The sequence below is a fragment of the Candoia aspera genome, chromosome 1 (genome assembly GCF_035149785.1).
Source record: "Candoia aspera isolate rCanAsp1 chromosome 1, rCanAsp1.hap2, whole genome shotgun sequence".
Classification (NCBI taxonomy): domain Eukaryota; kingdom Metazoa; phylum Chordata; class Lepidosauria; order Squamata; family Boidae; genus Candoia; species Candoia aspera.
The window spans coordinates 290,280,851-290,294,794 of NC_086153.1; the positions used below are offsets into that span (position 1 = coordinate 290,280,851).

General features: G+C 35.8%; 1 protein-coding gene across 4 annotated transcripts in view; it reads left to right on the forward strand.

Moving 5' to 3' along the window:
* Positions 1-13,944, forward strand: part of NUBPL (NUBP iron-sulfur cluster assembly factor, mitochondrial) — a 65,746-nt gene that overhangs the window by 36,380 nt on the left and 15,422 nt on the right. For all 4 annotated transcript variants that reach the window (XR_010066909.1, XM_063290028.1, XM_063290026.1 and 1 more), the window contains exons 7-8: positions 6,399-6,492; positions 9,329-9,414. Coding sequence is in view for 3 of the 4 variants with exons in the window: in XM_063290028.1 (XP_063146098.1) it covers positions 6,399-6,492; positions 9,329-9,414 (180 nt within the window). In the remaining variant the exon portion in view is untranslated. The remainder of the gene's footprint in view (positions 1-6,398; positions 6,493-9,328; positions 9,415-13,944) is intronic.

Consider the following 13,944-nt stretch of genomic DNA (forward strand, 5'->3'; position numbering starts at 1 on the left):
GACATTTGATGAAAGTAATTAAAGATTTTGGCTGCCTCTTTGGATACAAAATCAATGAAAAGAAAAGTAAGATAACAAGGCATTTAACTTTCAAAGAAAAAGACATTGTAAAAAAAACAGACTGGCTGCGAGCTAATAAAAGTTCCAGTGAAATATCTAGCACTCCATTTGACAGGATGCAAATAAAGATATACTTCAAAACAGATATAACAAACTATGAAAAAAATAATAAGAGAAGACCTTGAAAGGTGAAAACTTTAAAGCTTCCTTGGCTAGGACCTACTGCAACAGTAAAAATGAATATATTACCCAAGATGAACTTCTTATTCCAAATGGCACTAATTTAAATTTTAGATAAAAATTTGCAGGACTGCAAAGAACAATTAACAGATTGTAAGGAGTGGGGAAAACCCAAGAGTAAAATTTAAAATCTTGCAAGACCCAAAAGAAAGATGTGGACTTGCATTTCCTAATCTTAGACTGTATTATAGAGCAAATTGTCTATTATGGGAAACAGAATGGATATAATTTCCGAATTGTAGTACATCAATTATAGAAGGAGCAGGCCCAGCTACTGGACTTCATAGGTGTCTGTGGTATAAAGAAACAAACGAAAAGAATCTGAACGGACATATTAAGGGACAAAGTTTGATAAAAAGCTGGAAGGAGGATTAGTCCGGCGATCTCACTATTAGCATCATCTTCAGTAACATCATCTAACCCTCATCGAGGTTTCTTTTTTTAAAAGTATAACAGTAAACACATTTACTTTGAAATAGGAATCCCTCCATGGCTGAATTGGAGAGGGGATAAGCAGATAAATCACAGGCTTGTATCAACTTCTAGTACTTCTAGTACTAAACCATAGGATAACATAGTGTCCAGAATGGTTGGTGTCCAGACTTAATTGGAACGCTCCAGGTATATGTCAGTTAATTGAAGAGAAATTCATATTTTAAAATATAATATTATCAAAACAGTGTGCAAGGTTTTACTTACTCTTTAAAAGATACATTGCAGAATATATTCTTAAGCGGTGATTCTGAGCACTGATGTCCTGAAAATGGCCTAATATTGCTTTATTGCAATATCATCCAGAGTTTGGGCCTGGAATTCATATTATATGAATGCCTATATTTGTCACATATTTTTAGTGAACCATCAGAGCAATTTACACAAAAGTCTTAGTGATGTAACTGGACAGAGAAAAATACATAGAGCCACATGGCAGTTAATGATGTTTCTTCAGCAATAAGTGTCAGAAAAATTATTCCTGAAAAGACAAATGCTGTACTTAAGTAAAATCTAATCACATTTCCAGCATCTGAAATGTTTCACAACACTATATATTAAAGAAGCAAATATTTTAGTGTTTTCCACATATGCATGTTGACTAACAGATGGTGAGTATTACAGGTGTAATTTTGTAACCACACTCGCTCGTTCCGTTGCAGGGAGGAATTCCTGTTGTGGCAATGTTTTGTTAATTTGAGAGAATTTATTCCTCAGGCAGGGAGTATTTGTATATGGGCACACTTCTGAAAATTCTAGGAGGAAAAGGACCAATTGTTTCATATTTTGTAGAATGTTATTTATGAATACATGTAGTCTTTGACTTATGACCATTCATTTAGCAACTGTTCAAAATTATGACGATGCTGAAAAAAAGTGACTTATGACTGGTCCTCACGGTGTCCCCGCAATCATGTGACCAAAATTTGGGTGCTTGGCAACTGGCATGTATTTATGATGGTTGCAGTATCCCAGGGTCATGTGATTGCCATCTGCAACCTTCCCAGCCAGCCTCCGACAAGCAAAATCAATGAGGGAAGCCAGATTTGCTTAACGACCATGGCAAAAACATCGTAAAATCAGGCATGGTCATGCGATGCCTCATTTAATGACCGCATTGCTTAGTGACTGGAGTTCTGGTCCCAATTGTGGCCATAAGTCAAGGACTACCTGTATGCCTTACATATAAGATTGAATCTTTTTTCCTGAAATTATCTAATCTAAAAATTTATTTATTCAAGTTTTCCCCAACCAGAAGGTAGTATTAATTTCAATGAGACTTAGGGAAAGCAAGGACAAAGCCGGTAATGCATTATCTAGTCATCATCTTCTTCAAAAGTTGCAGTAGCCTGTCTCATGGTCTCCAGACTAGCTTCATTTGAGGCGTTTCATGTCAGCCCTACTAGGTAGACCAGATCAGGAAATCAACTCCACAGGAAGGCTAAGACTACTTTTATTGAGATTGGCTATAATAACAGAATTCTGCCAGTCTGATTGTACTGTACCACCTCCCCTTTCTCATATTCCTGTCTGAGCTTTTCCTAATACTATCTGTCTGTTGCTTAAGATACAGTATGTGTCACCTCTCATCGCTTTGGTAACAGAACTTGCATATCTTCATCAAGGTCATCTTCTTTACTCTCTACATTAATAGCACAAAATAATGTAATCTGTAGTTCTGCTATACTGATCTGTGTTCATACTTTTTTTTTGTTTAATTATTATTTATTTAAATAAATTTGTGATGCAATGTAGCTACTAACACTGCTACTATTGGTGTGAGCAGTATCAACAATTCTTACCTGAAATTTAGGAATCCCAAACACCCAATTCCCTAGTTAGGTGGTTTGAAATGCCACTGCACCAGTTTACTTAACAATAGTCTTGTGATGGTGCATACAGCTGATGAGCCATTAAGTTTATTGGTAGTCCTGATATTCAAGTTTTATGGTGCTCCAGAATCATGAGATGGTTACTTAGTCTCTATGATTTAAGACTGATAGTGGCTTGTTTTCCAACTTGGCATTTCATTAGAGTATTACATGCATCTTAAATAAGACATTGCAATTTACTAGATCAGAAAACAATGCGTTCAAACGTCATGGTAACTCAGATTTCTCCAGAATGTCTCACCAGGGACCAAGCAATGCACAAACCGGTCTAATCTTTTCTGTCAGCTGGACAGCTATCAGACAAAGTTAGATCTGTCTGTGGTTTGTTACATCGAAGCCATAGTCTGAAGCTTATTTTAACTCAGATTTAACTGGCTTCTGTTGAGGGTCTTCCTATTTTTGAACACATAATTTGAAAATCTGACTTGAATATTAATAACAAAGTTATGAATGATCATCCATAACATGTTAATTGATATTTCATTAAAAAAAATTTTTAACTGTCCTACTTTCATGGTTCAAAAAGGAAAACACTAAAAATTTTTTAAATCTAACTGACCCACTGTCACTGTAAGTCAGACCAACCTTATCCTGAGATAGAATAAATCAGCTGCTTCAGAGCAAAGGGAAGACAAACCCATCCATCCCTCCATCTATATATACATACGCATACATACACATACACACGCATACATACACATACAGTATATATATGAAAAAGTGGCTGGAGAAGCCAGGATTCCAGTCTTCCTCATTCAGGCTGCCTCCATTGTGTGTGTCAATGTACCCTACATTTCCCACATACAGTATTAGGAGTCAGAATAAGAACGAAAATATCACTTCCAGGGTGGAGCACCCAAAGCCACCCTCAAGTTGTTTCAGCTGCAGGTTGGCAATAAGATGTAGATGATGGCATGTGGACAACATCCTCTTGAAAGGATTAGTGGACCATCCTGGTGCCTAAGCAAGAAGGCTGTGTGGTTGCCCAATGATATCTTCCATTGCTAGTGCCACCTAATACATAATAGAGCTTTGTGATCCATATCTAACTTTATGAAGCCCTGAAATACTTGGATGTTGCTCTGCTCCAGACTTAGTTTTTGTGTAAGGGATTCATTATTTATCTTTTGAAAGATAATGGAATAAATGTTACATCTTATTTCTTGCAATCATAGGTAGATAAATAGATTTATTTACTTTCTGGATCCATGCTCTATACCACTTTTCCTTCTTAAATAAATCTCATCCCCATTTTTCAAATTGGAGAAATTGTGACATATAATTAATAAAGTATGCCATTGCCATGAATACATCAGGAGATGAAAAATAAATGTGGATTTAGGTAGAAGATTAATGGCTATATCAACTTTTATTCTTCTTTCCAAAACACAGACTATGATTAATAGTGTGATCAGGATTCCCAATTGCTGAGACAAGGTTTTATAATATGAGGTGTGAGTAGCCAATATGCAAACTGACTAGTAAAGGCATATAGTGGGACTTGCCAGAGTCCTTCCTTCTCCTCCCTTTACACCTTTACTAAATGAATACAGTTCCAAGAACAAGTCTAATGAATAGAGAATATTATTAGGAAATGACCCTTCACCACCAAGGATGAACAGTCTTTTGGAGAAAACAAAAGTTGCATAAATCAAGAATGCTTCTCTGTTCCACAACCTGTCCCTTTATTAGTGGATTGTTTGAAATCTTAAGGACACTGTTATCTTGGTTTTCTTTCTAACCATAAGCATCCTGCTAGATTTTTGTGAAGTTAAGGAGGTGAGTCATCATATATATAATTTTTTAGCCTTTCAAGGAAACATGGGAATAAAATGTAATCTATGCGAAGAAGAAAGACTAGTTTTTCATGCTGGCCATTCTAAGTCCCATAAGTAGCAGGAAGTATTTTTGTGCATTTCATTGACTTATTTTTCTATTACCAATTTCCCTATAGTACACCTAATATTAATCAGATGCAAAGAGGCATATTTGATTTTCATGTAGTTTATTAACTTTCCTTGGCTTTACTATTTCAAAAGCACATTTCATTCTCACTTTTGAAAAGCAGTTAATATCAGTGATTTTTCAAGCCTGGGTACCTTTGTAATGGTTATTTTTTAAAATCAGTTTAATAGTTATTTTAAAAAATCAGTAATGGTTTTTATCAGTAATAAGTTTACAAAAACTTAAAAGACCTATACATGTAAAGTATTCCTGAATCTAAGGCATTGAATACATTTGATTGTATGTGAATGTATTTGACAAAAGAGGCTTTTTCTCCCCTTTAATCGAATGAAATTACTTAAGAGGGGGAATCTTCCTCTCCCAAATCTTTTCCCCCCCCTGTATTTTCCTTCTCCGTGTGTTCCCTCTATATTCTCGTTAGCCCTCTTTACTTTACTTTACTTTACTTTTCTTCACTCTTCCTCACTTTGTTTTAGCTGTTTCCATTTTCTCTCCCTTTCTGTTTTTTTCTGTGTTTGCATTTTCTCTGTCTATGAGAGAACCTGGATAGGTTGATTTTGTGATTGACGTTATACACTCCCTTTTTATGACCGCATCTGCAACACTTTCTAAATTTCAGATGCCAAAAAATTGGGGATCTCTGACTCAGACCTTCGGAGTAAGAAAATGTGAGGCTTGATTAGCTTTTATCCAGGGCATCTGGAGAAGATTGGAAATTCTAGCCCGCCAGTGTTTTCAATAAAGTTTAGAGTTTCTTTCCTACATTTTTATTAAGACTAACTGCAATTAATTTGGGTTCAGAAGATACAAATAACCACAGTTACTTTGGGGGGGGGGAAAATGAAACCACCTTATTTTCTCCAACAAAATAGTGAATTGTTAGATAGTTCAGATATTTATGGTATGGTTTAGCATTGAATGTACACTAATGGGAAATAATCTGATTCTGTTTCATTTTCACTACAGTTTAAGTAAACCATTGTTACCTAAATTCAGATGTAACAGGGAAATATGATTTCATTATAGAACTACAGTTTTTCCTCAGACTGCTATCTTTCTGAAGATCAGTTGCATTTTAATTCAGCATGAACCCAACAGCATATTTTAGAGAACTTGGAGAACAAAGACACTTAAGGTACATCTTACTGTGAGCTCCAAGTAGTTAATGGAAATACCTTAAGCATTTTATAAGTAGAAGAGCAGCGTAAATGGTTAAAATAAATAAAAAATAGAAATGCATATGATTTTTTTTTACCACCAATAAACACAGATTGAGCCTTTTATGCTTGCAGGACCTGATATATACTTTTTCATAAGCATACAATTTGTCTCTCTTATTCTTGGAGTTCTGTACAAATTTGGCTTCAGTGTATAAGCTTTCTGTTCCTTCAGTAAACACGGAGAAGGAAGTTTCTGGCACAAATGATTATTGGCAGGAAGGATTATGACTGGCTACACCTGAATTGTCCTTTGGTTCCTTTTTGTCAGTTGTTTCTCTTCTGTTGTATTTTGAACTGAAATTTTCTCCAAACATGCACATTTACATTTATTACCTCCTAGCAATTCTCCGTTTTTAATATATGGCGTACGGGGGTTCTTCATGTCACATGTAATGTTCGTTGCAAGCAATAGGATTTATTTAGAAGTTGTCTCCAAAGATGTTAAAAACTACAAAGAGTTAAAAACCACAAAACTACTTGATGGTTAATGTGCATTTTTTTTCCTGATTTTATCTGTGACCTTTTCTAGGTTGACTGGCAGCAACTGGATTATCTGGTAATTGACATGCCGCCAGGGACAGGAGATATTCAACTGTCAATCTCACAGAATATTCCAGTTGCAGGTATCTGTAGTAGTTTTGTACTTCGTTTTAAACAGTGCAATTGGGTGCAGTTGACATGGCTGGAGGCAAAGTTTTTGTTTGGCATCTACTGTATGAGGTGGCTTCTCTTTCCTAAATGTTGCATTTGCTCACCATACTCTATGATTTTTAGGGTTTTAAAAACCACTGTAGTTCAGTAACATCTTTGGGGCAGATGAAGCTATCAATCCTTGTTCAGTTCACATAGCATCCCAAACATATTCCCAACAACGGATTTATTGCTATACTACTTGGCATGGGGGCAGCTGTCAAGTGTGTTCATGTCTAAATTATAGACATAAATGTCTGTGGGAAGCTTGCAAAGAAGAAATGAGTCCAGTAGCACTTTACTACTCCTTCTAAATATGTTTTGTTAGAAAATATTAGAAAAAGAGGAACAAATTTTTGTATCTAAGACCGTGGAAAAAAATTAATGCTATTTATTTACTGCCAACTTCTGAAGACTCCCAGTGGTTTACAAAATGAGATCAAACTTCAGTTCATATTAAAAGAAGTGTAGTTGAAGCAATGTCTTGTTCATTAAATCAACATTATAAAGCTGAAAACATGTTTTGGTTCTATATACTTATATTCATAAGTAGAGCAATTCTCAAGTCATATTTGCTCATTTTAAAGATCAATATGCTTTCATATTCATATATTCTCCAGTGTTACACTGCTTTGGGAAGAAGATTTGATTCTTGTTCCTCAGTGAGATTGTTGTATATTTGAAAAACCCTTTGTACCTAAAAAATGTGTTGGGAATCCCTGGAGGATGGGAGGGAAGAAATAAAGTTTGGGTAGGATAAAATGTTTTGCTATAAAATAATGGCGGTTCCTACATGTTCTTTTTTATTTTTTTTGAAAATATATATTTTTTAATTCACTAAATACAGAAAAGAAGGAAAAAAGAATACACACAATTATAAAAGAAGAGAAAAAAGAAAACAACATACAAAATGTATATTTGCAGACATACATATATATATAAAAATAAAGTATTAATCAGTTTTGCAAAGCACTAAATAGTTGGAACCCTATGTTTGTGTTTCCCACGCTGAACAATCTTTAGATTATGCATTCATTTTCCCTGTCCTAAAGTCACCTCCCATGTGATTGAGATAAATCTCATGTTGAGTTAACACATGTAATCACTGCCAAAATGAAACAATATATTTAAATAAGATGTTTCAACAACATAAATGCAATATAGTCATTTCTTAAATATTGTTTCTTCTTGAAAATAATGTGATTTAAAAAGCTATTGAAATTTCTGTTTTTGTTTTAATGTCTCTTCTTTTTTATTGGTTACATAAAAAGTTCAAGCAAAAAGAAAAACGGCAAAAACAAAAAGATACATATAGGTAGTCCTTGGTTAACAATAGCAACTGGGACTGGAACTGCCTGCACTAAGCAACATGGTCATAAAGCGTGATATTACGTGACTGTGCTGCTTAGTAACGGCAACTCTGTTACTCCCAGTAGCCGTTGTTAAGCGAATCACCAAGAGTCACGACGTCGCAGCATTCCAGTCACATAGTTACCATTTGCAACCTCCTGCCAGCTTCCCCATTAACTTTGCCAGAAAAGGTCGCAAACGGTGACTGCGAAATGCTGTGGCATTGTAATTGTGAGTCAGGCACCCAGCACCCAGATTGCGGTCACATGACTATGGGGATGCTGCAATGGCTGGGACTCCAAGGACCGGTTGTAAGTGCCATTGTAAGTTTGAACGGTTGCTGAAAGAGTGGCTGTTAAATGGGGACCACCTGTATTACATATACAAGGGAATTTGAGAAAAAACTAAAAAAGCAAAACACAAAAAATAAAAAATATATAAAAAGGGCATTCTGGTAGCCCCCTTCTCTTTCTTTCTCTACCACCCTTTTCCCCCCAATCACTAATTGCTACTTGAATATTTTTTATACTTTATTTTGCACATCATTAATCATTTCTGTTTGGATCATTTTAATAGTAATAATAAGTTAAAACAGTTTCTTTTTTTCAAAAAACACATTCTAAATGTCTTAGCTTGATATGTGATATATAAGAGCTTCAATCTGGTTAGATTTCTGCTGTGAATGTATACTGTATATAGTTTTTCCATTGCTGCATATTGTTCAGCCTTAGTCTCCTAATCCTGTATTGATGGCAATATTTCTCTTTTCCAGAGTTGTTCTAGATTGATTCTTGCCACTGTCACCATATATCTTAATAAATTACGATGTTTTCCATTTATGTTCCCTGGGATCATACCTAATAAAAATATTTGTGGCTTTAATTCAAATTTTGTTTTCAGAATGTTTTGGTGGATTTGATTTGAATTGGTTCTAGAATAATAAGTGAACCCATAGTATGTATGAAATGTAATTTTATTTTATTAAATTTGTGTATAGCACAAAAGTATAGCAATTTGTAACTAAAGCTTTGCTTTCAAAATTCAAGGTGGGAATATATAGTAATTTAAGTAGGCTACATAAAGTATCAGCCTTTTTTAATTGAAAGCACTTTTATTCTTGGAGTGCTGACTTTTTCAGGTTCCACTTTTGCCTGCTAAAGTCCCCCTCCTGCAAAGACTCTCTTTAAAGCTGGGTTGCTTCTTGCAGCAAATGGCATTACGGGCTGCAGGAGCCAGGGAAATTGGTGATAATCGGGTACTCTGATATGCATGAGTGGAAGCATTTCTTGTAAAGCAAAACCACCATTAATCTTTAATTAGAGATCTATATTCTAAGCCTGTTACAGATTCTTCTAGGAATTGAAGTATCCGAATGAAACAAAATAAAATTGATTTTTACAGGGGTGTCTTTCTTTCTAGGGGCTGTAATTGTGTCCACTCCACAGGATATAGCTTTATTGGATGCACATAAAGGGGCTGAGATGTTCAGAAAAATGAATGTGCCAGTAAGTATACTTTCTCTGACCCTGCTAGATTATGGATATATTTTTAAACTAGGAATGGGTAACTTGGGGCAAGATATATCTTTGAAATCGTTTTAAAATTATTCCTAATATCCTAGCAAACTCTAATACATAAGCATTTAATTGAAGTTATTTGATCATCAATTAAACTTAATTGATATTATTTGGTCATTGATTGCATTGTACCCAAGTAGTGTCCTTGCTGTATCCTTTGTTTCTTTGTGTCTTGAGTAGTAAACAATATGATCTTTCAGCTGAAAGTATCCAATTCCAGTCCCTTTCAATTCAGTGATGCTTAAGATGTCAACGTGTAGTCAATTCATGTCATCTTTTACTGTGTTCAGCTTTTCCACATTCATATTTCTTACATTCCAAATCCCCACTATACTTCTGTCTTCGTAGCTTTGGATTTCTTTTCCTGTATGGTAGCACCAGCAATTGGACTTCCCAAAGGCTTCAATATAATATCAACACCATTACTACTCCAAAAAATCCTCAGCTCATCCTTAGTAGAATGTTGAGTCCCATTCTACCTGAAAGGCCCATCATCCACACTATCAGTCACTTTATATTGCCCGTCCATGTGGTCTTCTTGGTAAAGGAGTATTTTATTTTATTTTATTTATTCAATTTCTATAGCCGCCCATCTCAGGCAAGTGACTCTGGGTGGTGAACAATCATAACCATTTACCATTGCCTTCTCCTGCCACAGCATGAAATGATGCCTTTGCTGTTGTAACTAAAATGTTCAGGTACCTCTAGCACCTTCCTGTATCACTGCTGCCCGATATAGGTGCCTGCTAGTTTTAGCTGGCCAGTTGCGATATCCTTCATGCCTTGGGTGATGCCTTGGATTATATACAGTACTCTAGGCATACACTTCCCATGTTTGCTCATTCCTTCCAAAAACATTTCCCTGCCATGATAAGGCAGCACAGCAAGACGTGAGGTAGATATGGTTCCATACTCAGCTTGTTTTGGTATTAGAATTCCAGTGCCACAGGTGTACAAAATCTGCTTTTACATACATGAGTTGTGGGGAAAAGCCTCAGGTAGTTTACAGCTTTAGCAGATAGTGCAAACAAAAATGTAGCCAGAAAGCAGCCAAGAGCTTTTCTGTGAAAATTGGTTTTATGGATTGTCACATGAAAGTTCTGTTAAGCTGCTTGTCCTTTTGAAGTCAGATCTGGGAATAAAACATTATCAAAACTGAAACTAGTTCAGGAGAAGGAAAGGGAAACAGAGGAATTGTTTGTCTCAGGACTCCAGGATTGAATTCTTAGTTCCACATAATGATTACTCCATCACACAGAGAAGAAGGCAGAAAACACTGAGAACTTTGTAGCCCAACAGCCAGGCTGGTAGTGAGCCAGCAACAGCTGATCAAATAGCAGAGCCAGGCTGAGTGGGACACAGTGGCTTATTAATCACACTTTGCAGGAGAGGGAGTTGGGTGGGCTGATGACTGAGTGACCACCTCATGTATTGTTCCTGGCAGCCTTCTCTGCGTTGGCACTAAATCTGTATTATAGGATCGTAAGTTGTGTCCCAGTGCACACATGCATGGTTTAATGGAGTATAGTCTGGTGATGTTCCTTTAAATCTCTCTCCTAGTCCAGTCTTATAGTTCTCTCCCTCACACCTCATTCTGAGCAATGACTGTTTGCTTCCTTCATTAACTATGTAGCCCCACAAGGTGTCCACGGCCAACAGTCTGGGAGCCAGTGTTCTTGAGGGAACCCAGATATCCTACCCCAACATTTAGACTATTTTCTGTAAAATCAATACACTGAGAATGCAGATCACTCCATATGCTGTCACCAACTACTGTGTACGTGTCAGAAAACCACTGTAATTTGGTAGCAAAATGTTTGAATATTAATTGGTGAGTTTTTAATATTTCATCAAAATGTCACGTAACTACAGCCATATTTAGAATGGAAGCAATTGCAACTCTATTAATTTTTTGTTCTTCTTTAATGCTCCTGCTGTTGTCATGCCAGTTTGTCTCATCACATCAGATGTTCATTCCATTGCAAATACACATCTACTGATTGAGTGTTTTTGTTGCATCAAATGCCCATACAGGTTTTGCTGGGCAGTGCACTCTTTGCAGTCAGCTTTTGTCAAGAAGACCCCCAAATTCCATGTGAATCCAGGCCTTCAGGTGTAGTAAACTACTTGGCTGGAGTTCCACCTTAAGAAATAGCCATTGGTCAGTCCATGTGCTTTCCATGCCAAAGTTCCATGTTCATTCTATGGCATCTCAAGGAAGAGGAGAGATTTCTGTCTGAAACCAATCACAAACAAGATACAATTTTTCCAAATTGTAGACCTTTTCTCATAAGTCTCAGTTTCTTTTTTCCAGAGTTTTTATACCATAACTCTACCTGAGGGATTGTGAAGCCATTAACACTGGGTAGATAGAGGATACTTATGCATTTATGAGCAAAATCATTTTTTCAGTGCACAACTATTCTGATAATACTAACCCCAAACACAGATGTTGGCCAATTTTTTTAAAAAAACGAATACACTCGTTTGTTCCAAGTTTGGGGAATAAATGTTGCTGAATACTATAAAATAGTTTGGTAAATTGATTGAGGATGTGCTATTTACCAAAATGTAATATTTAGAATCCTAAATGCATTGAAGTAAAAATTAATCTGAAATTCATATATGCATTGATATGTCAAGAAATTTATGTTTCTTTGGGATTAATATTGAAAATCTTAAGGATTTAAACATTTAGTTTGAATTCATTTTAAAGTTGGGATTAAAAGGACATACTTTGGGATTCAAGTTACCACTTCAATACTAAGGCAGGGTGCAAAGTAATGACTATCTGCAGACCTAGTACTTCCAGTCGTTCTTAGTGAACAAAAAATGTGGCTTGTCTGCTGAAAGATACACATTATAAAAGTAAAATTGGAAGTAGGAAGGGTCCCTTAGTATTATACATTCTTAATGGTGAGTTCACCATTGAGTGAAGTTCACCCCTTGAAATATCTTGCTCCAGATGTCATGCCAGAAATACATAATTTTTGGAAAATTTGAATTGACAGCAGAAGATAGTAGGCTAGATTGGAATGTGACCCAGAATACTGTACTGAGTTCTTACTTGTACAGAGGAGAAAAGGTGGGAACAGTTTGATTCTCATTTTTATTAAACAGTTTTAACATTTTTGTATGACACTAGGCCATCAGAAAAAAATGGTAATAATTATATAAAGAAAATGTGAGTGATGAAATAGTCTAACACAAGTAAAAAAAGGAAGGCATGTGCTAAGATAATATCCAGAGAGATATGAAAACAACATTTTTAATAAAATGTATAAACTGTCCCAGTCTCAAGAACGCATGTCATGTTATTGCTTTTTGATTTCATGTTTTATGGTTTAATTTTTATTGTTATATAACTGCAGTTGTATGGTGGACATTTTATTCTTATGATTGTAACCCACCAAGAGGCTCTTAATTGTGGCAAGCAAAAAAACAAACAAACAAAAAAACCCTGAATACACAAATAAAGTCTAGGTGGTAAACAATGACAACATAGCCAGTGCAACATACGGTAAGGCCTTGACTCCCCAGCATGGTGCCTGGGGCCATAATGTGTCCCCTGACATGTTCTTGGTACTCAACTTCCTTTCATTTTTCAAAAAATGGGAAGTCTGCATGATGCAAAGCAAAACAACATCAAGCAAAACTTACAGTTCCAACAATGCCTCTGTGCCCCTCAGGGACCCTCAAAACAATCTTAGAAAATAAAATGGTGGGAGATTAGAGCCCAGAGCTTTATTTGCCTTCTGGTAAATGAGTGTTTTGTGAATATGCCCATCCATGACATGCTTTCAATATAAATATAAAAATATGACCACCCATCTCACAACAGTGACTCTGGGGCATACAGGATTAAAACAACAGCTACAAACACTGACCCGTAATTCCTGAGATCATCATGCCAAATGTGCTCACTAGCCCAAGGAGCTTGAGGAGACTTGTCCTAAAGTTTAGGATATTTAGAAAGATTAATGTATAAACAGGTCAAATAGGAATAAAATCAGGGCTGCAAAGCAATTCAACATCAATGAAACTAGAAGTGATGTGAGATTATCTATCTATCTATCTCTATCTATCTATATCACAACAAGCATATGTTCTATTTTACAATATTCTATAAGCAAAATGCTAAGATTCCCAGTCTTGATAGACCTCACAGTCTAAAACAGACAGTTGAGAAGACAGCAAGAGGAGGAGAAGCTTTTTTCCTGGCTTTTGGTTTTTGGAAAGATAATGCTGCCCTGCTCTAATGTTGTTGAAACCCAAGCTTGATCACAGATCAAAATAGATTTTTTTCTTGACGTAGCTTTCATCAGAAACAAGAAATAGAAGAGGTGATAATTTCTGTTGGCAGAGCTATTGATAGCTCTAGTAAAAAGTTAAAAAATGAAAAAAAAAGATACCATCATTACTGAATCAAGAAACTGCTTAATAAAATCCTTTAAAAGG